This window comes from Lithobates pipiens, unplaced genomic scaffold (genome assembly GCF_037356315.1).
Source record: "Lithobates pipiens isolate NorthernLeopardFrog02 unplaced genomic scaffold, aLitPip1_a1.2 Scaffold_25, whole genome shotgun sequence".
Classification (NCBI taxonomy): domain Eukaryota; kingdom Metazoa; phylum Chordata; class Amphibia; order Anura; family Ranidae; genus Lithobates; species Lithobates pipiens.
In genome coordinates this window covers 161104478-161128065 of record NW_027507787.1, presented here as the reverse complement: position 1 = coordinate 161128065, position 23588 = coordinate 161104478, and the positions used below count along the sequence as shown (strand labels likewise).

At 42.6% G+C, this 23588-nt stretch overlaps 1 protein-coding gene across 5 annotated transcripts in view; it reads right to left on the bottom strand.

Annotated features, from left to right (window-relative positions):
- The window catches only part of SORCS1 (sortilin related VPS10 domain containing receptor 1), a 1028639-nt gene that overhangs the window by 124637 nt on the left and 880414 nt on the right, over positions 1 to 23588 (bottom strand). For all 5 annotated transcript variants that reach the window (XM_077455080.1, XM_077455083.1, XM_077455081.1 and 2 more), the window contains exons 17-19: positions 17553 to 17666; positions 16732 to 16903; positions 3711 to 3897 (exon numbers count right to left, since the gene is read on the bottom strand). In XM_077455080.1, coding sequence (XP_077311206.1) covers positions 3711 to 3897; positions 16732 to 16903; positions 17553 to 17666 — 473 coding nt within the window. The remainder of the gene's footprint in view (positions 1 to 3710; positions 3898 to 16731; positions 16904 to 17552; positions 17667 to 23588) is intronic.

Below are 23588 nucleotides of genomic sequence, written 5' to 3'. Positions count from 1 at the left end.
ACTGGGGGCCCATTGTTGAAGGGGGCTTCCACACACCCCCTTAACCACCAGCCAGAGTTGTGGAGAAGTGGCTCTTGTCCTTATGAACATGGGGACAAGGTGCTTGGGGTGGGGTCCTCCTACCCCATAGCACCCCCCTCATGTTGAGGGCATGTGGCCTGGTGGCCTCGCTCGTCTCATTGCCCCACTTCTGACCTGCGGGGCTGCATTCCTTGATAAGGGTCTGATATTTATTTTGGGGGCACTCCATGCCATTATTATTTTAATTTTGGTGTGAATGTTTTTTTTTTCTTTGTTATTCACAGCCGGTATTCTTTTAGTATATATATATATATATATATATATATATATATATATATATAAAAATACATTCATACATTCAGCTGTCAGGGAAACCCGCTAACAGCTGATGAGTCACTGGTTGTTAAGGACGGGGTGGCCGGCTTCCCAGCCCACTCCTTAACAACTATCTATTCTTCACACAGAATTCAGATCGATTGATAACATTCAAATTCAAATCATTCAGAAAATTTGTAATTCATTAGAAAATTAATAAACAAAACAAATTTTAACGAAATTCCTTACTATTGTTTTTTGGAAATTCGGATGCATCCGAATCTCCGAATAACCAAAAACGTGTCTGAATTTAGATCCGGACCAAAACAAATTGCACATGTCTAGAATGGAGAGCAGGACACCAGAGCTCCTGCCTGAAAAGTGATGGCCCGTCCATACGCAGGGTCGCCGCTCCCCTAATCCATGCGCCCGGCCCCTAATCTACATGCAGGGCGCCCAATGCATGGATTCCAATGGGATTTTTTCTTTTTTCTGAAGCACATGATTAGAGCCTGAGGCTCTAAATGGCTTAAAAAAATGGTGGGCGCAGAGTAGTGCCTGTGGGGTGCCTGTGACCTGACTGACCAACCGCTGGTGGGATCGGTGGTGTTTGGTGGATTGTTTGCTGCCCTCCCCTCCTCCCAAAAAAAAAAAATATATACCACCAGCTGCCACTGTGCCTGAAGATCAGATCTCCAGCCTCCATAAGGCAGAGAGTTTTGTGAAGCACACTGGATGTGTTTTAGGTGGCATTTTTCTTTTGTGTTTTTTTTTTTACTGCCTATTAATGGCACTCCATGTTAGCCTATGTGTCTATGCCAACCTACTGCCAGTTCATTGAGGAGCAGTGGAGTGACCGAAAAAACAAAAACGAATGACATGTGGTGCGTTTAGATGCGTTTACATGCGTCAATTGTTTTTTTTCCCCCAAAATGCTGCTGCCAGGAGTAAAGGTGTTTAGGAGAGATGGCCAAATGTCCAGTGTGCATGAGGCCTAATGAGTAATTACTACTAAACTTGTAAGGTCTGACACTACGTCACACCTGCAACACAGCTTCATCGATGGAACGTTGAAGTAAATCTCGCAGCAGCCACCCATATAGCATCCATTCCATTTCTTGGCTGGAGGACAACCAGCATCATTCCGCTCTTTCCATCCCCAGCTTGACTGCCTCTACCACACTCCCCTCCCCTTTCCTTCATTTGATTTTGGTGCTTTTGACAAGGCTCAGCATCACATGTGGGCATTACCTAAGGCAGTCCCATCCCACTGCTTACATCAGGGCTAAGGACTCGAGAAAAATACTGAAGCAGGGTGCTCTAATGTTTTTAGGTTATGTATAGCCCCTCCCACCAGCCATGGTCAGGCATGTACTGGCCATCATGACTACCGGGAGATTCCCGGTGGGCCGATGACTCAGTGAGCCGGTCAGGTGCAATTCCGGAGCCGCTGCTCTCTGACAGTGAGTGATCGCGATTTCACTCCTGTCAAGAGGAGAAGTTTCTGTCATATGCTGGAGAAAGCATTTGGCGTTATGCTCCCTCCAGCCTGCAGGGGGAGATAGATGGACGGCAGACTTTCCTTCCTCTCTCCCCTTATCACTTGTTACTTATCACATGACAGGAGAGAGGAAGAAAAGAAGCTGCCTTCAGAACTGTGAGTGCATGCGGGAGGGGGACACTCTGATGTAAGGGGGCTGGTGATGGGACTCTGATGTAAGGGGGCTGCTGATGGGAATCTAATGTAAGGGGGCTGGTGATGATAATCTGATGTAAGGGGGCTGCTGACAGGACTCTGAGGTAAGGGGGCTGCTGATGGTAATCTGATGTAAGGGGGCTGCTGATGGGACTCTGATGTAAAGGGGTGCTGATGGGTCAAAATGTAAGTGGGCCGGTCTGGATGAAGTCCAGGGCCAAATTTCTGTCCTAGTCCAGCCCTGGCCATGGACTGCTTACAATGCATTGAGAAGCAAAGAGACCCTGTGATGGCGTCACTGGATCTAACATAAGGTATATATATATATATATATATATATATATATATATATATATATATATATATATATATATATATATATGTATGTATGTGTATATATATATATATATATATATATATATATATATAAAATGTCATTAGCATGGTGATTGCCAAGGAAGGACATATATGAAATGAATCTAAGGCCAAAGAGCCAAACTTTTTTTTTTCATGAAAGAGAATTTCTGATTGGCTAGTGTGGGTTGCTGCACTCAGCACATTCCTACCTGCCCGATTAATCGACTGTCTTTTTAATGCCAGCAAATTTACTGACTTCCAACTTCCGGAATAATTAAAATCCCTAGCTCAGCCGGCGACAGGCAAATTATAGCATTAGTTAACACAGACTTCAGCAGCCGCATGTATTAATTGATGTCTCGGGTATTACGGATATTAATAGTCTAGCGGAAGGGGAGCCTGCGGTGCAGAGATTGATACCGCCAGACGCACAAAGACTATTGCACAAAGTTCACGTCTGCTGCGTACGATGAATTATTCATTTGGAACAGTAGGTGGCACTGCCTCGCTCCGAATGGCTTTAGCTCCTTAAATACTGTTTACGTGGAATATTGCGGATTTCTAAGAAGATACAAAGTTTGCAGCAAAGACAGAGATGCAAAGTGGAGGCGATGTGTATGCCGCTAGCGATGGAGGAGGAGGGGGGTCTTTCATGTAATTAAAGGGCAAAAATGTCACAGTTTATTCTAAAATATGTCAATGCTGCAACATTGTAGCAAAAAAATATAAGATCAACATTTTCACAGTTTGGAATATTTTAAAGAGAACTTGTCATTTTGCCTGTTTAGGTGAGTATCACTGATGCAAAATAAGAGAACCTGTCACTGCTGAAATAAATGGCACTGCAGCACACAGTGGTATGTGCACACTAATATGCACATTTTACTGCACTTTACGGCCATGAATTGGTGTGTATAGACCCTTAGGGACTATTGGAGACTGTTACTTTATCAAGAATGTCATGGTTTCGGCCAGCACAAATGGCTTGGGTAACACAGCCAGAAAGGAGTCTTTGTCGGCCATAAAAGCTTGTAGAACGTGTCTGCATGATATGTTTTTGATATGTTCCACAAATACAAAACAGTTGGCATGATGTTCTTCCCTGATTTGTGGAAATAGTGAGTCTCTTCTGTTGTAAAATACAAAACCTTTCATCATATGATACTATGTGTTATGAACAGTTAGAGTTTCCCCAACAGTGGGTTTCATGACTTTAAAATGGTTGGGAATGGATGTCTATAGTGGGGTCAGGTTACAACTGCCATTTCCTGACTGAATAAGCTCCATCTTAGACATTGAGAATTAGTAACAAAAGCATTACCTGTTACATGAAGATAAAGAACTCCACTGTCTGAACCAAGGTTGTTGTCCACTTGCACCAGGACTCTGAAGATCCCTACATTTTGATAGATGTGCTTGATGCCATCTTCAGTTGCACTGAGGTTGGCATAGGAAGCAGCAATGCCATCTCCGAAGTCAACCTGAATATTGGTCCTCTGAATGTCTCCCTAAGTGACAAAGAAAAACAAACATTACATTTACAACAAATTCCCACTGAAAAACCCAACTGGTACGTTCGTCCGTTCATGCTTTCGCTGAAACCAAGGGAAATACCAAGATTTACCAAGGTATAATTAGTGTGATTCTCTCTTATTTCTCCCACAATGCAGTGGTAGGTTCTTGTGTAGCCAATTGCCTGACCACTAGTCCAGTTGGGAGCTTACATGGGTTTACACAATGGCAGCAGACGTCCATTGGCCTAGAAAGGAAATCTGGACCTGCTTTTGTTGCAATATATTTAAAGCCATCCCATCACACAAGTGGTATTTTAGAAGTGCATTTCTGCTGGGGAGTTCAATTTTTCCTTCCCTATACACTTAATGGAAAAAGGTTTGATCATGCCTTATATGAAGTTGGCCCCATATGGAATAAACTCATTCATATGGAGTTGGCCCTCTTTGTGGCTATACCAGCCTCCTCTAAAATAACATTTGTGGGGTCTGTTACTGATGTTGGATATCCTACATGGAGTGAGGAGTATTCTTCAATGGTGCCCTTGGAAGGTTTACCGCAACCTCTCAAAATGTAGGTTACTATTTTTAGAGTTCCCATCAACTCCCATCAAAACTACTATATTTGAAGCTACTGTATAAGGCTTATATATATATTGTAATATTGGGGGTTGTTTAACTCATGTGTAGCACCCGCTAGCAAGACCAATCCACACCAGAAACTCAATTTCAGGGCTTTTTGACCCACTTTTATTAAAAAAAGAAAAGAAAATGTCCATCAATAATTCCCACGCAGGGGTTTCAATTTCACAGCAGTAGTATACGAAAAATACCAAGCCACCTGGTTTTATGGTCAGCAGTACTGCCGTTTGGGCTTTACCCTTCAGCCCTCTTGGCCATATAACAGAGATCACGGACTGTACCTCTTTTACTCTTCCTCACTGCTCATCCCACAGCTTTGGGCCCTCTGACTACACCATGCAGACATGCATGCTTCTCCCTTGCTTGCCTGGACTCCTCGGGAGGGTGGAGCCCAGAACCCTGGTCTTGGCTCTGTTATAAGCCCAGGACCCACCTGTGCAATCAACCAGCCAGACTTCTGGCTGTTCCCAAAACCCGGTCCCAGGATTGGAGATTTCGTCCCACCCATAACACTATGGAATCTCCGGGCTCCAGGTCCCAAACTGGATTTTTGAAAACAATGAGGAAACTGAAAAACCAGATTCCTCACAAACAAACAACTCCCCTGGAGCCCCTCAACCTGCCTGGTTGAGAACCCTGCATCCTTCTGCTGGTGGGGTACCATACTACCACAATATATATATATATATATATATATATATATATATATATATTGTGACAGAGCGAGGCTCTGTCCCTGTGAAATTGGAGGAAAGAGGGATCTCCAACCCTGTGTCAAGGTCTTGATGATAACGAGCAGGGTGTGTGCCCAGCTGCACACAGGCCCATATAACGAAGGGGCTGTTGGGAGTAGAGTGTGGAGGATGGTGGAGTGGAGTAGCTTGAAGCTGTGTGTGTGTGTGTGTGTGTGTGTGTGTGTGTGTGTGTGTGTGTGTGTGTGTGTGTGTGTGTGTGTGTGTGTGTGTGTGTGTGTGTGTGTGTGTGTGTGTGTGTGTGTGTGTGTGTGTGTGTGTGTGTGTGTGTGTGTGTGTGTGTGTGTGTGTGTGTGTGTGTGTGTGTGTGTGTGTGTGTGTGTCCAAAGAGCCCAAAGCTGTGTGCGTTGAAGGGTTAAAGCTGTGTGCGTCCAAGAGCCCAAAGCTGTGTGCGTCGAAGGGTTGAAGCTGTGTGCGTCCAAGGAGTCCAAAGCTGTGTGCGTGAAGGGTTGAAGCTGTGTGCATCCAAAGAGCCCAAAGCTGTGTGCGTCGAAGGGTTGAAGCTGTGTGCGTCCAAGGAGTCCAAAGCTGTGTGCGTTAAAGGGCTTGAAGCTGTGTGCGTCCAAGGAGCCTAAGACTGTGTGTATCCAAGCAGCTCGTTTGAGGGGCAAGTACCTATAGCAGCACTACTGCTGAAGAGTAGCCAGGTGGGCTAGCATTTTCGTTTGGATTTTTCTGTATTTAATTTAAGCTTGGACCCCTGCGTGGGATTACTGGATGGACTAATATTTTGTTTTTCTTATAATAAACGTGGGCTACCAGGCCCTTAACCATCAACACCTGCCTGATGTGGACTAAAAAAATGCATCTACCAATTGAGCTAAACACCCCAATATCACAATATATATATATATATATATATATATATATATATATATATATATATATATATATATACACACACATACACACGCACAAACAGTATCTCACAAAAGTGAGTACACCCCTCACATTTTTGTAAATATTTTATTATATCTTTTCATGTGACAACACTGAAGAAATGACACTTTGCTACAATGTAAAGTAGTGAGTGTACAGCAGAAGTGACCAACCTTTTGAAGAGCGAGGGCCAGCTAAGCGACTTGGCAACTGGTCGTGGGCCACAATAAGTGGAGCGGACCGATCCGTGTCCGCGCTATATATGCAGAGCGGACATGGACACAGCCCACTCTACTCTGTGGGCCCCCCCCTATCTGATCCAACCAGATGGATGGGGATCCCCTTCTGTTTTTTTTTGTGGATCGGATTGGAGGTAGGTGGGTGCAAATGGACAAACCCGCAGATAATAACAGAAGTCTATGGCTCAGTGCAGGTAACCCAAAGGTGCAATGCGCTGTACCTGTGGATCAGTTTGAAAACAGCCCAGTAACCACTGCAGAACAGATATGCCCATATATACACTGCTTTTAGTAATAAATGTACCTTTAATAACAGTCTTCCATTCAGGTATTGCCAGCTGTTGCTGTTGCTGTCACAGGCAGAATGCATTTGGTATCACTCCTCTTCAGACAGGAGCCGGCGCTATACAGGAAGCATTGGCAAATGCGGCTCTGCTCCCTCTGCAGCCTCTTACTTCCTCTACCGCTGGCTTCATTTAAAACACTGATGCTCTGGGATGGTGGGTCGGCAACCCATGATCAGGGCTTGAGAACCTGCTATCTCAAAGCAAGAGGTCGCGGGCCACATCAGAAGGCTCCGCGGGCCACTGGTTGGGCACCCCTGGTGTACAGCTTGTACAGTGTAAATTTGCTGTCCCCTCAAAAAAAACTCAACACACAGCCATTAATGTCTAAACTGCTGGTAACAAAAGTGAGTATACCCCTAAGTGAAAATGACCAAATTGGGCCCAATTAGCCATTTTACCTCCCCAGTGACTTGTGCTACAAGGTTACAAGGTCTCAGGTGTGAATGGGGAGCAGGTGTGTTAAATCTGGTGTTCAACATGGAACCTCATGGCAAAGAACTCTCTGGGGATCTGAAAAAAAGAATTGTTGCTCTACATAAAGATAGCCTAGGCTATAGGAAGATTGCCAAGACCCTGAAACTGAGCTGCAGCACGGTGGCCAAGACCATACAGCAGTTTAACAGAACAGGTTTCGCTCAGAACAGGCCATGGTTGACCAAAGCAGTTGAGTGCACGTGCTCAGCGTCATATCCAGAGGTTGTCTTTGGGAAATAGACATATGATTGTTGCCAACATTGCTGCAGAGGTTGACGGGGTGGGGGGTCAGCCTGTCAGTGCTCAGACCTTACGCAGCACACTGCCTCAAATTGGTCTGCATGGCTGTCATCCCAGAAGGAAGCCTTTTCTAAAGATGATGCACCAGAAAGTCCGCAAACAGTTTTTTGAAGATAAGCAGACTAAGTATATGGATTACTGGAAACATGTCTTGTGGTCTGATGAGACCAAGATAAGTGTATTTGGTTCAGATGGTGTCAATGGTGGTGGGAGTATCATGGTCTGGGGCTGCCAACACTGGGAAGCTACAGCTCATTGAAGGAGCCATGAATGCCAACATGTACTGACATACTGAAGCAGAGCATGATCCTCTCCCTTCAGAGACTGAGTCGCAGGGCAGTATTCCAACATAACACCTCCAAGATGACCACTGCCTTGCTAAAGAAGCTGAGGGTAAAGGTGATGGACTGAAGAGCACTGATGAGGTGGCACTGATAAGGAGGCACTAATATGCAGCACTGATATGCAGAACTGATATGCAGCACTGATAAGCAGGCACTAATGGGCACTGAAAGGCAGCACTGACTGGTATCACTGCTGGGCACTTATTGGTATCACTGCTGGGCACTGACTGGCATCACTGCTGGGCACTGTTGGAGCTGCACTGATGATCAGTGCCTGTGAGGAAATGCTGCTGATCAGCTCTCCTCTCCCCACACGCAGAAAGCGTGAGGAGAGGAATGCCAATAACTGTCATTTCCTTGTTTACATGTGATCACCTGTGATTGGAAACTGCTGATCACATGGGTAAAGAGCCAATGACAAGGCTCTTTACCCATGTACACACCATGCACGCCCCCCATGCACGCCTCCCATGGGCGCGCAAGTACGAAGAGCGAGCCACCTTGCGCCCATCATTTCACTATACAGCGGGAGGGAGGTGGTTAAAGGGAAAGTAAGACCCCTTTAGTAGGACTGCACATTGAGATGCAAAAATCTTTAAAAAAAGATCACTGTATCTGTCCAAAAACGGAAAAATAAATATTTTTAGTGGCTTAACCCCCTCCCCAACTATGGATAGTTAACTTTATGCTGCCTCTTGTTTTAGTGTTCCTTTTATAATAGACAAATATCTGTATCCCTTTGAATAATGGACTTGACTCAGGTCTCATTTTTACGCTACATATATTACACTTTCTATCAGGTTTTTTTTTAGGAACTTTCTAATAAACTCATCCATTATCACGCCTGGGTAATGCCGGCTCTTTTCTTTTTAATGCTACGGCAATGCAGTCGGCCTTTTTATATGTTTGCAGCAGAAATAATAAAGAATTTCTGTGCTTGAATGTCAATAGGAAATAATAAGTAACCAGTTTTATTATTGGGTAATGCACATGCTTTGCCGAGAAAAAAAACAAAAAAGACAAAAAGGAAAACTGCACTTTTCTTTCTCTTCCCGGTGTCATGTATTTTAATTGGAGAGTAGAAAGAAAAAAAAATCTTTATTGAACATAAAAAAATATAGATTTGTTCTCTCGTAATGCTGTATTGATCATACCGGCAACACCTTGCGTCACCTTGCGGCATTTGTTGCTTTGGATTTTTAAAACAGAAATTATATTTTGCGAAACAGAGATTTTGGCTTGACCTCTAGCTTCAGCTAAATGCAAGCAAGGAGATAGGGGTCAATTTAATATAAAGGGGGGCTTACTCAGCTTTAACGCTGAACTACAGGAAAACAATAGTTATAGTGTTACTAAACCCAGGAGCGTGCATTCACTATATCTGGTCTCCCACAGTACAGAGAACATGGAAATTCAATAGTTTTAGTAAATATAAACTGCTAAATACCTTTTCTCATCAGCAGTATATAGCAGTCTTGTGACTTCTATCCATACCTGATTAAAGCTTGTAGGGGGAGTTTTAAATCTGCTCTGACTGTCCTGTGAGGCTGCAGGACCCCTGACCCTCTGTCTGGACAGTGCCGATTGGCCCTGTGCTGAACACATGCACCCTCCCCAAAAAAATAAAAAAATAGACTCTCTAGCAATACACACCAAACTAAGCAAGTACAGCTTTTCCCCTAGCCTCTGTACTACCAGGATATGGATTGGGGACAGTGGAAAAAGGGGAATATCAGAGAAGACAGGATCAAACAGCCTTTTTACACAATGCAGAGGATTAACCCCTTAGGTATCCACAGTGAGTATAAAAAACATGTTTTACTGCCAATACAGACTGATTTTACTATTATGGGTTTAGTAATACATTAAATATATAAATGAATTACAGATTTCTAGTTTTGTCCATCCAGTCCTGGGATTTCCGCAGCTATGCCAGACCTGGTTTGTCCTCTGCTGCGGTTAAGTAACACAAATGGGTCTCGTCCCTCCTCCAGCATGTGATTGGACGTGACCGTGCACCAGTGCAAAAACCAAGGTCCTTAAAGACATAGGTAAGCGAGTTTGGGGTGGAGGAACTTGACTGGCCTGCACAGAATCCTGACCTCAACCCGATAGAACACCTTTAAGATGAATTAAAGTGGAGATTGCGAGCCAGGCCTTCTTGTCCAACATCAGTGTCTGACCTCACAAATGCGCTTCTGGAAGAATGGTCAAACATTCCCATAGACACACTCCTAAACCTTATATCTGCAAAGGGTGGGCCAACTCAATATTGAACCCTACGGACTAAGACTGGGATGCCATTAAAGTTCATGTGCTTAAAGGCAGGTGTCCCAATACTTTTGACAATATAGTGTTTTTTAGAAAGCTCTTGTGAACTCTATAATGTTTTGGCTTTCAGTTCTTACTACTCCCTTTATTCACTTCTCTGCCATGTATTAGGTTTCTGTTGCTTTAATCCAATTTCTGCACCTTGACATTTCTAAATGTGGCACATTATGTTCTGTTTACACAAATGGGAATCTATTTTCATCTTCACATTAATCTCCAAACAACCAGTTGTCTTTAGCTGTGATTTCCATGTACTGTAATTGGACATTGATTGGGGAATCTTGTTAAATTTTAACAGCTGCGAGAACATCCTCTTTTCAATTAAAGGAAACATTTCCTGAAGGCTTCCACTGCTGACTTCCCATTCTGCAAATGCATGCTGCCTGGCTGTCACTCTGACCCTCTTGCTTCATTACTATTAGTTCCTAACCTAGCACAAGGGAGCAAAAAAGGACGTCTGACTTTAACCCTTCTCTGGTTGCCTACATATAACCCATTTGAGTATTAGGAGCTGACACCTTATGCAACTGCTGACCTTCATTCAATCTGGGCTGTCACTTTCACCACTGATGTCTGGGAAGAAATCAGATTGGTTTCCGGCTATCACATAAAGATCGCATGCATGGAAGTTTCACTGAGAAAATGAAGCTTCAGGCCACAGCTGAACACTGCCAACTTCAGGCTGCAGTAGGCTATGCAGTGACATTTATTTAATAGTATAAGTGTTAGACACAAATACCTTATTAAAAAAAAGAAATATTAGATTGATTAAAAATAACAAAAATCAGCCTATAGTAGACTAAATAAATACAAATAAAAAAAAAAAATAGAGAAGGGTTTTTATTTTTTTTATTCAAACAAAAAAATAATTATTTTTCCTTAAAAAAAAAAATGTAAACTATCGAGGTGCAAATCATAATCATAGGCTGCTTACACATGATACTCCTGTTTGAGCATCTACTTTTTCAGACTTTTTTTGTATCCACCCTGTTCCCCCCGAAAATAAGACCTAGCGTGATTGTCGGTGATGGCTGCAATTTAAGCCATATCCCCAAATAAGGTCTTATTTTCAGGGTAGGGCTTATTTTTGGGGAAACAGGGTAGGGCTTATTTGGGGTGTAGGGCTTATATTGCAGCCATCACCGACAATCACGCTAGGTCTTTGCACGTATTTACTTGGATAGGTACTGGGTAATGGTAGAATACTCCAGTAACCCTTAGTAATGATTTGAGGACACTAAACTTTCTTTTGTAGAACTGTGAGTCCTTGCACAAGTAAAGGATGGACTGAGCTTTGTAGTAGGAACTTGAGGACATTAATCTTCATCTTTGGACATCCAAGAAAACTCCCTTCACTAAGAATTAAATAGACTGAGCTATTTAGGATACCGGACACAATGTTCCCTTTAACACCTTCCCTGCCTATAGCAGATTGATGGCTGGGCAGGGGCTTTACCGTTCTGACTGGATGTCCTTCACATTACTTCACACGTGCGTGCCCCGGGGATCCTTTAGACACACCAATCAGGGTAAAGAGCTGATGGTGTAGGCTCTTTTCCATGTGATCAACTCTGTCCAATACTAGTTGATCACATGTAAACAAATGCTGGTTATTGTTATTTTCTTTCCTTAGCGCTGTCAGGAAAGTAAAGCCAATAACCAGCTTTCCGGTTACAGGGGACATTTACACTGATAATCACTGCAGCATATGAGTGCCCATCAGTGCAACCTATCAGTGCTGGTCATTGCTACCTTATCAGTACAGCCTCATCAATGCCCATCAGTGCTGCGTCATCAGTACCCATCAGTACAATTGTTTTTTTTTTGTTTAAAAATAAAAAATAAAAAACACAATGATGATTAAATACAACCAAAAAAAAGTTCTATATGTCTCTCTTTTTTTTTTTTTTTATGTCATATGGGTACAGTGTTGCATGACTGTGCAATTATCATTTAAAGTGCAACAGTGCTGAAAGCTGAAAATATGCCTGGCCAGGTAGGGGTTGACAGTGGCCGGCATTGAAGTGATTAACATGCTGACTCTAGCATTAGAGGGATGGCAGCAGAACACAGTCTCTAGGAACTCTATCACCAGTCTACACTCACTAATGTTCTTGAATAATTGGTTGTCTCCTCCCAATATCCTGCAGATACTTTCACCCCATGAAATCAGTCTAGATCATCAGATGCCAACTCCTCAGTCAGCGTCAGTAACTTTCAGTAGGCATGTGCTATTGTGTTTGGTAAGAAATCGAAATTCATACAAATTTTGCATCTTTGGGAAGAAAAATTTAACCAATTCCAATGAATACGAAAGTAATTATAACGAAAATAATAAAAGAATTTGGCATGATTCGTTCATTCGTTAAGGGTCTAATGAAACAGCAGGTCGACTCCGAGTAACTCTTACAGCCCAATCAGCTGATGCATTTTGTGCTGGAGGTTGAATTACTGGCAACGTGCATTTCTGAGAACTGAGTGAGAAGGGTGTTGTATTGTATTTAAGCAGAGGAGATGAGTTTTAAAAAGCAGGAGAAGAGCAGCAGAAGAGATACTGTCATTTAATGTGTGTGTGTGTGTGTGTTAATGGATTCAATAAACAAGCGTCATTCCAAATTCAGAATCGTTATCACGAATTCTCCGAAAATTAAACTCACACAATAAAAAAAATGGATTAGTTATATCGAATATTTATACTCTACAGAAATAACAAATTATCCGAAAACAAATTAATGTAACATAACAAATATAACAGAACAAAATGTTCCGTTGCGTACAAGTCTAACGTTCAGCAAAGTAGGCCTCATGCTAGCCCAACTAGGGTTTTGACAACCCACAGGCACATGGCAGAATGGCCTAGAGGACTAACAGCCCCCCTATGCTATGATCTCCTCCTCAGGGAAAAAGACCCCGCTTCTCTCTGTCTGAGTATTTATAGTGTTTGTTAACCCATTTTTATAAGTTTATGCTAGCCCCTCTATTAAAGGCTAACATAGCATACTATGTAAGTCATTTTAAAAAATGAGTAGTGTAAATACCGATTTTAAGCTGTCTTCAGGCCGGTCACATGACTCGCGGACGCTTTACAGCTCCGATGGATGGCTCCTGCGGGAGGAGCCTTGATCTCCCCCTGACGTCAGCCGGAGAGATCATGTGTCCGCTCATCTCCTCCCGCAGTATCCATCGGAGCTGTAAAGGGGCCGCGAGTCATGTGACCGGCCTGAAGACAGCTTAGAATGGGTATTTACAACACTCGTTTTTTTTAAATGACTTGCATGGGGGTTGATTTACTAAAACTGAAGAGTGCAAAATCTGGTTCAACTCTGCATAGAAACCAATCAACGTCCAGGTTTTATTGCCAAAACTTCTTTGAACAAGCTGAAGTTAGAAGCCGATTGGCTACCATGCACAGCTGCACCAGTTTCGGAATGCACCCGTTTTTGTAAATCTCCCCCATAGTGTGCTATGCTAGCCTCTAATAGAGGGGATGACAGTGACATTTTTTTTTACAATAATAATGGTTGGGGGTCAGGGCCGTTCCAGAGACTCACACAGAGAGTAAGACTATGCTGTCTCTGACAGCTGTGGTCTGAAATAATGATTGGCAACCAGTCGGTGTATCATCCGATCATCATTACAGCTAGTCATGGTGCCCATATGCAGGCTGGCCATGATGAGGTTAAGACTTTTATTTTTTCTTTGGGTAACTAAAGGGGGAAGCTTTATAATTTTAGGGGCAAGTAAGTACTAATTCTATTCTCTACAGGCTAGTGTTTTTTGGTATTGTTTTAAATCTGTCTTTGTACCAAAGTGTACCTAGAGTGCAAAATGTCGTCATCTATCTCTGCGGCTTTGTTTCCAACTTTTTATTTCTTCCAGCAAATTTTCCCCAATTTAGAAGAAATGTATCCAATTTTCAGTACATTTCAACAATCCCTATTTATGATATTTCACAATTTCATTGCAGGAAACTTTAGCTGCTGCTCAAAATGAAAGTCCTTTGAGCTACCAGTGAAAGGGAGCTTTGACTGATGGAAGCAGGCAACCAACCACCACTGACCTGAAGACCTCCAGGCTTTAGAGTAGTTGACCACTCACAATTTTATTAGGATGGTCATCATAGATTTAGTGGCAGCTGGTTTTTGCCAGTCATTAAAATTTGTTTAATGGTCTATGCCCTCAAGTAGGTTTTGAGTTAGTCTAATACAGGGTTCACATTATGGCAGGCTGTTGTCCAGATCCAGACTAAGCGACAGTCCTGTCTGGACCAAGGCCATGCCACTTATCAGTCTGGGTGTGTTCTGTCTTGAGTCTCCCACCTGGCTGGTGATCTCATGCTGACAGCAGGCAGGGGTGGAAGGTGCTGTAGATTGGGACAGAACATAATAAGTTGGGCAGCCCCCGTCTTTTGTCCCAAACTGCAGCACCCCCCCTGCCTGCTGTGCGCATGAGAGTGCAACCAGATGAGAGACCTGAGAGAGAACACCCAGCTGCTATGCGCTTCTGTCCTGGTAGGGCTGTGCAGGGGAAGCTGCAAATTACAGGGGAACTGTAAAGGAGGAGAGGGGGACTATAACTGCAGGCACTGTGATGTGAAGGGGCATGGTGATGTGTAATGGTGATGTGCGCCCTCTAGTGTGCTAGATTAGATGCAAATAGGTTAGTTGTTAGAGTAGGTAAATTGGTTTAGCTGAGAGCCAGACCTGGGTTGTGAATCAGGGTCAGGGTTCAGTGACTCAGGCTCGGTTCACACTTGCACGATGCATGAACCCTGCAGGGTTCCCGCATCGCACCCAACTCACAGGGCAGTTAACATATGTGAACTGCTGGGAGTGTCACTACAATGTTAATGACACCCCCATTTCATTTCGCATATCGCACTGCGAACTGACAGTTCGGACATGAATCGAATCGCATCGGTTTGAATACCCATGCGATTCGGTTCTGGTGCAGACCAAAAAAGGGTCCTGTGTGAGTTTGGACCAAATGTGATGCAATATCAACCATACTATCTGTATGGCTAAAATCGCATTGCACGGACATCACATTTGATTTGCACTGGGATCTCGCACCACATAGAAGTGTGAACCAGGACTTGGAGCCTGGATAACTCATTCAGACAACTCTTTCTGGAACCTTTAAGAAGGTTCTAGATGTAGTGGGTGGTAGCTAGGAGGGGCTGTTTGGAATATTTATGAGGGCCTCAGCCAAACCCCAGTGCTGGCCAAGGGCTGGCATGGGGCAGACCACCTCATAAGTAAGCACAAGTCATGCTGGCAGTCGGGTGGAAGATGGAGTAATTAGGAGGATGTTGGAGGCCTTTGCAGGGTGCCCCCTAGTCTGGGGGAGTGACCTCGGGTCTGGGGCTCAGGTGCTTGAAGGATCCCCCATGGCATCCAGAGGATGCCCTTCCTGGAGGCATGGGAGCGAGGAGAGGAAAGCGGGAGCAGGTCAGCATGTCCGGGAGATCTTCTAAGAGTCAGACACGTGGGCTGGTGAGTGCCAGTCTGGAAGAATGTGGAGAGAGTGTCAGTCTGGAGGACTGTAGGGAGAAGCTAGCCTGGAGGACTATGAAAATGGTTAGCTGCTGCCAGGTGGGTTGGCAGTGCCTGAAGAGGTGGTGCTAGGAACAGTGACCACAGAGAGGAAGTGCTGGGAAAGTGGGAACTGTGTCATCCTATCTGCTCTTCAAGTATAGGGGCTGCGAGTATCTGCCTGTAATGGGCCATTGCTACAAAATTACTACAAGGTGACATAGCTGGGTTCTGCGAGCAAGAGTGTGCTGGAGGAAGAAGGGGGGCTGTATATAGGACTGTATATAAGAGAAGTTGTCCCTGAAGTTTGTTTGAAGTCAAGTGGGAATCCTATCATTTCTAATCCCTATCCAAGTTTATATCCCTAAAAAACAAAACAAAAAACAAAGTCAAGGACTGTTCTCTGACTCTGGAGTGACTGTGGAAATTCTGTGTGCCTGGCTGTGCAGGATGGGGGGGTCCCAGGTACTTGTGGCGCTTAAGGGGGTACACTACAGGGGCATTCTGATAATGTAAAGGGGCATGTTGATGTGTAAAGGGAGCACGATGACATGTGACGGTATTACAGCCATGTGTAACAGGGGCAGTATGATGTTAAGGAGAACTGAGGGCACCGTTGGACTGCTCTAAAGGGGGGGCTATGATGGAGAGTTATGATGTGAAAGGGGGGCTGAGGATAGTGATGTAAAGAGGGCGCTATGATGTGAAAAGAAATTTTGAAGACACTGATGTACAGGGGGGACTATGATGTACAGGAGCGCTGTGTTCTAGAGCAAACATGAGATTCGTACCTCTGATGGAAGAAAATTTTACCAACTGGACTAAATCAAGACCCCTGGTCTAATATCCGGTCACTGTTCAGGTGTGCTCACAGTATTACCATGACTAGAACTCAAAAAAACTGTGGCTTTCATGTTTCTAGCAAATAAATCCTTCTCCATGTCAGCTTTGAGCAACATTTCTTGATGGTCTGAGGACAGGGTACATACCTCCTCTAGCTGCAGTACAAACGTTACATTATGTCCTTGTTCTGCTATTAACTTTCCATCCACTGTAGTGATACGAAGGCCATGGGGCGCTTTCCCCGGACACTGCTGGGGCTTTGCCGTGTACTGTTCCCGAACTCCATCTGTGCAGTTGTTAGACACGACCTTCCTGTAACTGTAATACAAGTTTTATGTTACTGATTAATAAAGTCTGAGAGGAAGATGCAAAAAGTAGAAAGCCTATTGCAACGGATCATAGACCGGCTGACTTTTCAACCTTCTTTAGATCTACCAGCATCTTTGTAGTATGAGGGGCTACTTGAATGGATACACATTGAATGGGTTGTTATAGTAGGTCTTTACATAACATAGATTTGATCAATCTAGAGAAGATTATACAATTAAACTGTAAGGCGTAGGGACAACTTTAGGGGATTATTTGCATTTTTTTATCACATTTATAAAGAACATTCCTTGTCCAAATTTGCATTTGATGGATCAAACATCATTCACTAACACATACCAACATTTGAACATTTCATCCTTTAATGTGAATTCCAGACCGTTGTATCAATGGCCTTAGTCATAACAAGGCCAATTTTTATATTAGCCAATGACCACTGCCTGCCATGATTAAAATGCTCTATACCATTCACACTCTCTCATCCAAATCCTGATCCCCTGCACACATGGCAATAAATTGGGGTACTGCAAATGAAAATTGTACCAAGAGATCCCATTTACATTTACACTAATGTTCACTTGCGATGAAATATTGGAAAACAGAAACAAAGTCACATCCTCTGTTTAGTCATTATACATACCCAGTGCTGTTCAGGTAGCTTTGGCCAAGGCTGCAGTCCTTCGACAGTGAGGATGGGTTATACCAGAAGGCAGGGAGACACTGGCCATTGCTGTGACGCTCATAGCCATAATCACTAAAAACATAAAAGAGGTGTAGCAAGAGTCATGCTTTGTTGGTAGAGTGCAGCATATAATTACAAATCTGCTACTAGTGTTGGTCACAATATGTGATCATCATGGCAATGTTCACAAAGGCTTTCCAAAAGGTGGTCATTACATGAATATCCAACCACAGCTGCATTAGACTTCATATGCAATGAAATGGGAGATGGCTCAGGAAATATAAAGTGGTATCAAACGCTGCTCATTTTTTTCTAATGGATGGTCCCCCAGGACGTTTAGCGTGCTAGTATGCACTGCATATCAGTACATTATAGTAGACTTACCTGTCAAAAGAAGGCCTCCAGCGCTGTGCTGTCACTGTTTCAACTGGTCTTAGGTGCTTCCATCTTTGCCCTGTCTTCCTTCTGAGTTAATTTTCTCCGGCCACTGGCTGGGTGGTAATGATGTCTCTTATGCCCATGCACACAGAAGTCATGTCATCATGGTACAGATTAAAATACTGCTGACAGGCCAATAGAGGCATTTATGACAAAGGAGAACACAAGGGTTTCTTCTGTTATAAAAACCCTGCCTGTCAGAGTATTTTCAAAGATGTAAATTAATACCACTTTAACCTAGAAGTTGAGTGCCTGGCTCGCTCTTTAATTGTCTCTTATGGGTAAATGTTCTGACAAAGCCTATAAGTCAATAAATGACGCACCAAACACTACTGTAATTCTTGATTTATAATAATAATAATTATTATTATTGTTATCAGCATCATTCATTATAAAACATTTTTTACAGTTATAGAAAAAATATATATATTTTAAGAAATTCTCTGACAGGGGTCCGTTCAAATTTCTCACAGTAATAGTACCAACATCCCAACAACGATACATACACAGAAATTTTTGGAGGTAGGGGACGTTTACGGCTCTGTTTGGGCACTGTGGGACTACTTCCCCCCCCCCCCCTTTTTCTCTGTTACAATATTGTGTGAATCGGTGAAGCCAAGCATTTGCAGCCCAGAACCATTAAGAGCTGAGAGACTTTGGGTCTTGAGGTATGTGATGCGTTTTTATGCAACTTTTTTGCCTTTTTTATCATCTGTATTTTTTATGTGGGGTATAGCACCACAATAACTTTGAGGGGGCTATATATATATGTTTGTTATTTCTTTTTTCACTAGATCTTGCAGACATTATTTTTCTGAAGGCTTATGTCCTTATCCTGAGTTCCCTGTTTTACTAACAAGTTCTGCTCAAGCATTTTTATAAGGTGGGTAGGCATGGTCCCTTTAATGCAAACCTGGTTGGGCTCTTTGCCTACCTGTACCCTTATGTCTAGACCTGAAAAGAAAGTCTTTTGTAATTGCATATTCATGTACTACCGTATATATATTTTTCAGAGACATATGTAGCAACCACATACCTCTCTACGGGCTTTTTTGGCCATACTTGAGGGCAATCAGGCATTGCCTGCAGTGCTGGTGAAGGAATATGCTTTTGATGAGGACTAACCCCTTTCTGTGTTGATGTTTCTCCCTTTCTTTGTAGGTAAGGGGATCACGTAACATTTGGGCTATGCAAGAGGTGTTGTTTTTTTTTTTTTTTTTTCACATATTTGCAATCTTTGACTTGGAATATTATATTATATGCTATTTTTGCATTTATTGTTTTGTTATTTGCATTATAAAGTTATGTGTTTTCATTGTTAGTCATTAATTGATTTTTTTGTTCTCTTTTATGTCCTGTGTATTTAGAGAGTTACATATTGTTTTCTGTGACGTGGCTACTCCTAGTCCCTTGTTCCTGAGGAAACCGATTAAAGCGAAACATGTTGAACGCATTGGGATGGAGATCATGTTGGTTCTTAATAGAATGTTACCTGTTTTTTCATATTGGGGTTCTGTTATAGGCCATAGGGAACTGTATTGAATGTTGGATTTTATATATATGTGGATTATTTGTTAAATAAATTTATATTTTTTCATTACATTTTTCTCTCTTTTGAGTTTCTGGTACCGTAAAAGTCCCCTACCTCCAAAAATGTCTGTGTATGTAAAAAAATATGTATGTGTGTTTTAAATATATATTAATATCTTTGTATCGTATCAATCTATAAACTTCCAGTGACCATTGTCTCAAAATGGGTTTATCTATTGGCTGTATCTCTTTATTTATCTCTTCATCTATCTATCTATCTATCTATCTATCTATCTATCTATCTATCTATCTAGCCAAAAGTATTGGGACACCTGGCTTTACACGCACATGAACTTTAATGACATCCTAGTCTTAGTCCGTAGGGTTCAATATTGAGTTGGCCCACCCTTTGTAGCTATAACAGTTTCAACTCTTCTGTGAAAGCTGTCCCGCAGTCTCTACTCTAATTCATCCCAAAGGTGTTCTATCAGTTGAGGTCAGGACTCATACATATCTTTATGGACCTGGCTTTGTGCACTGGTGTACAGTCATGTTTGAACCAGAAGGGGCCACCCCCAAACTGTTCCCACAAAGTTGGGAGCATGAAAATGTCCAAAATGTCTTGGTATACTGACACCTTAAAGCGAAGGTCCACCCTAAAGTGGACCTTCCGCTCATCGGAACCCTCCCCCCCTCCGGTGCCACAATCGGCACCTTTCAGGGGGAGGGGGGTGCAGTTACCTGGATAATCCAGGTAACTGCACCCACTTCCGGGATAGCTCTCTGCAGAAAGGGTCATAACTTACGCCCCTTTCCGCAAGTGCCCCGCTGCCTGCTGGGAAACCCACAGATCCCAGAGGCAGCGGGGAGCATCCTTATTGCGCAGCGCGATTCGCGCATGCGCAGTAGGGAACCGGGAAATGAAGCCGAAAGGCTCCATTTCCTGATTCCCATACCCAAGATGGCGGCGGCAGGACCCGAGAAACGATCTACAGATTGGCTTCGGGTGCCGACATCGCGGGCGTGCTGGACAGGTAAGTGTCACTATTTTAAAAGTCAGCAGCTGCAGTATTTGTAGCTGCTGGCTTTTAAAAAAAAAAAAAAAACGCGGAGTCCCGGTGGACTCCCGCTTTAAGAGTTCCCTTCACTGGAACTAAGGGGCCAAGCCCAACCCCTGAAAAACAACCCCACACCATAATCCCCCCTCCACCAAATGATTTGGACCAGTGCACAAAGCAAGGTCCATAAAGACATGGATGAGCGAGTTTGGGGTGGAGGAACTTGACTGACCTGCACTGAGTCCTGACCTCAACCCGATAGAACACCTTTGGGACGAATTAGAATGGAGACTGTGAGCCAAGCCTTCTCATTCAACATCAGTGCCTGACCTCGCAAATGCGCTTCTGGAAGAACGATCACACATTTCCATAGACACACTCCCAAACCTTGTGGACAGCCTTCCCAGAAGAGCTGAAGCTGTTATAGCTTCAAAGGATGGGCCAACTCAATATTGAACCCTACGGACTAAGACTGGGGTGCCGTTAAAGTTTATGTGTGTGTAAAGGCAGGCATATCAATACTTTTGCAATATAGTGTGTATGTATATTCATTTGACTTTTTTAGTATAATGTTAACAATTATAGGAAAATAAAATAATATGAAAGTATATATACTCTATACTCCTTTATTTAATTGGTTCATTCAGACTGTTCTTTTCCACTTTCTTTGAGAAATTGTCATGAAACAAAATGTCACCATAAAAAAGAAAAAAAAAGAAGTAAACTTTTGAAGTTTTCCCCTAACTTTAGAGGTGATATGAATCAGAGCGGCAGTCTGCATAATAGCATTTATCGACAAATTACTAAGCCAAGAATCTCTCCTGCACACTAACACTGGGCCCAAGGGGAATTAATAATATCATTGTAACACTCTGTTCTACCAGCAACTGTCTGCAAACTGCTGGAGGGATGATAACACAATATTTTATTTCTCAAATTACATTCAACAGAAGAAACTCGAGCGTATAGGATACCTTTAATTCGTAGCTTATTTAATCTACTGCAAACGAAACCAGGAAAACAAAAGTAAAGCACGACTGAGGAGGCATAATTCCAAAGTACGGATTTACTTCAAGCAACTTTACAGCTTTGGGTATTTAAAGGGACTCTAGTGATAACATTTATCTCCATCAGCTATTGCAGTTTGCTAATATTAAAAGGAAATGTGCTTATTTTTTCAGTTTTCAGTAAGTGACTGTGTGTCTGCGGGGTTGATTTACTAAAACTGGAGAGTGCAAAATCTGGCGCAGTTGTACATGATAGCCAATCAGCTTCCTACCCCCTTGTGTGTTAAAGAGTTCCTAGTTCTTCAGAGTGAAACCATTAGAACTCACCCTGCTAAAGACAGAGCAGCAGTGAGAAGGATTATGATTGGTTGCTAACCTTTGCTAAAGAAAGCTTTTGAGTCTGAGTCTTGACTCCACCCCTTTTTCTAATACCCTCCCTCCTTCTGGCTCTGGTTGAGATCAGAGAGAGACAGTCTGAAAGGAGACAGTTACTGCTGGGCTGTTTCTTCAGAAAATCCAGGAAGCACCTTAAATGTTTCCTAGTAAACTATATATAAGAGGGTTGATTTATTAAAGGCAAATAGACTGTGCATATTGCAAATGCAGTTGCACCAGAGCTTAGTAAATGAGAGGGAGCTCTGCTGACTTCTACCATCCAATCGCGTGCAAGCAAAAATGTTGTTTATATTTTCCTTGCATGTGATTGGATAATTATGGTAAAGTGAAGCTTGCCTTCATTTACTAAGCTCTGAACTTGCAAAGTGCACAGCCATTTTGCTTTTAGTAAATCAACCCCAATATACGTGTGTGTGTGTGTGCGTGTTCTGCCTTACCTTTATGTATTTTTATGTGATGTATTAAACTACATCAGTTTATTATTGTTCTATAGTACACTCAGTGGTATTGGGGCACTACAACTTGTTTACTATGTGATTTTGGTTTCTCTCTCCGTTTTACCTGCCTGTTTATGGCTAGTTATTTTAGTTCTGGCTAGACCCCCCCTTGCTTCTTCCATGTTCCCTCAGTCAGTGTTAATATTTTGTAGGGATAGGGTTCAGGGATGTCATTGTCTTCTTACACTTCAAAAGACTGGAAAAATCTCCTCTGTCCTGCAATATCCAAAAGTTGCATTGGATTTAACTTTTGTGTCCTATTAAAAAGTTGAACTGCCTGAGGATGGTGTCAAGCCAGCAGATGACCATACTGCCCAGATGAGGAGGGATGTCATGTGTGTGTGTGTGTGTGTATATATATATATATATATATATATATATATATATATATATATATATATATATATATATAAATAATATATATATATATATAATATAATATATATATATATATATATATATATATATATATATATATAAATTATATATATATATATATATATATATATATATATATATATATATATTTATACCTGCACAGAATTCTGACCTCAACCCTATAGAGAACCTTTAAGATGAATTACAGCGGAGACTGCGTGCCAGGCCTTCTCGTTCAACATCAGTGCCTGGCCTCACAGATACGCTTCTGGAAGAATGGTCAAACATTACCATAGACACACTCCTAAACCTTGTGGGCAGCCTTCCAAGAAGAGTGTAAACTGGTATGGTTGCAAAGGGTGGGCCAACTCAATATTGAACCCTACAGTGCAGGTGTCCCAATACTATTGGTAATATATATATATATATATATATATTACCAATAGTATTGGGACACCTGCACTGTAGGGTTCAATATTGAGTTGGCCCACCCTTTGCAACCATACCAGTTTACACTCTTCTTGGAAGGCTGCCCACAAGGTTTAGGAGTGTGTCTATGGTAATGTTTGACCATTCTTCCAGAAGCGTATCTGTGAGGCCAGGCACTGATGTTGAACGAGAAGGCCTGGCACGCAGTCTCCGCTGTAATTCATCTAAAAGGTTCTCTATAGGGTTGAGGTCAGAATTCTG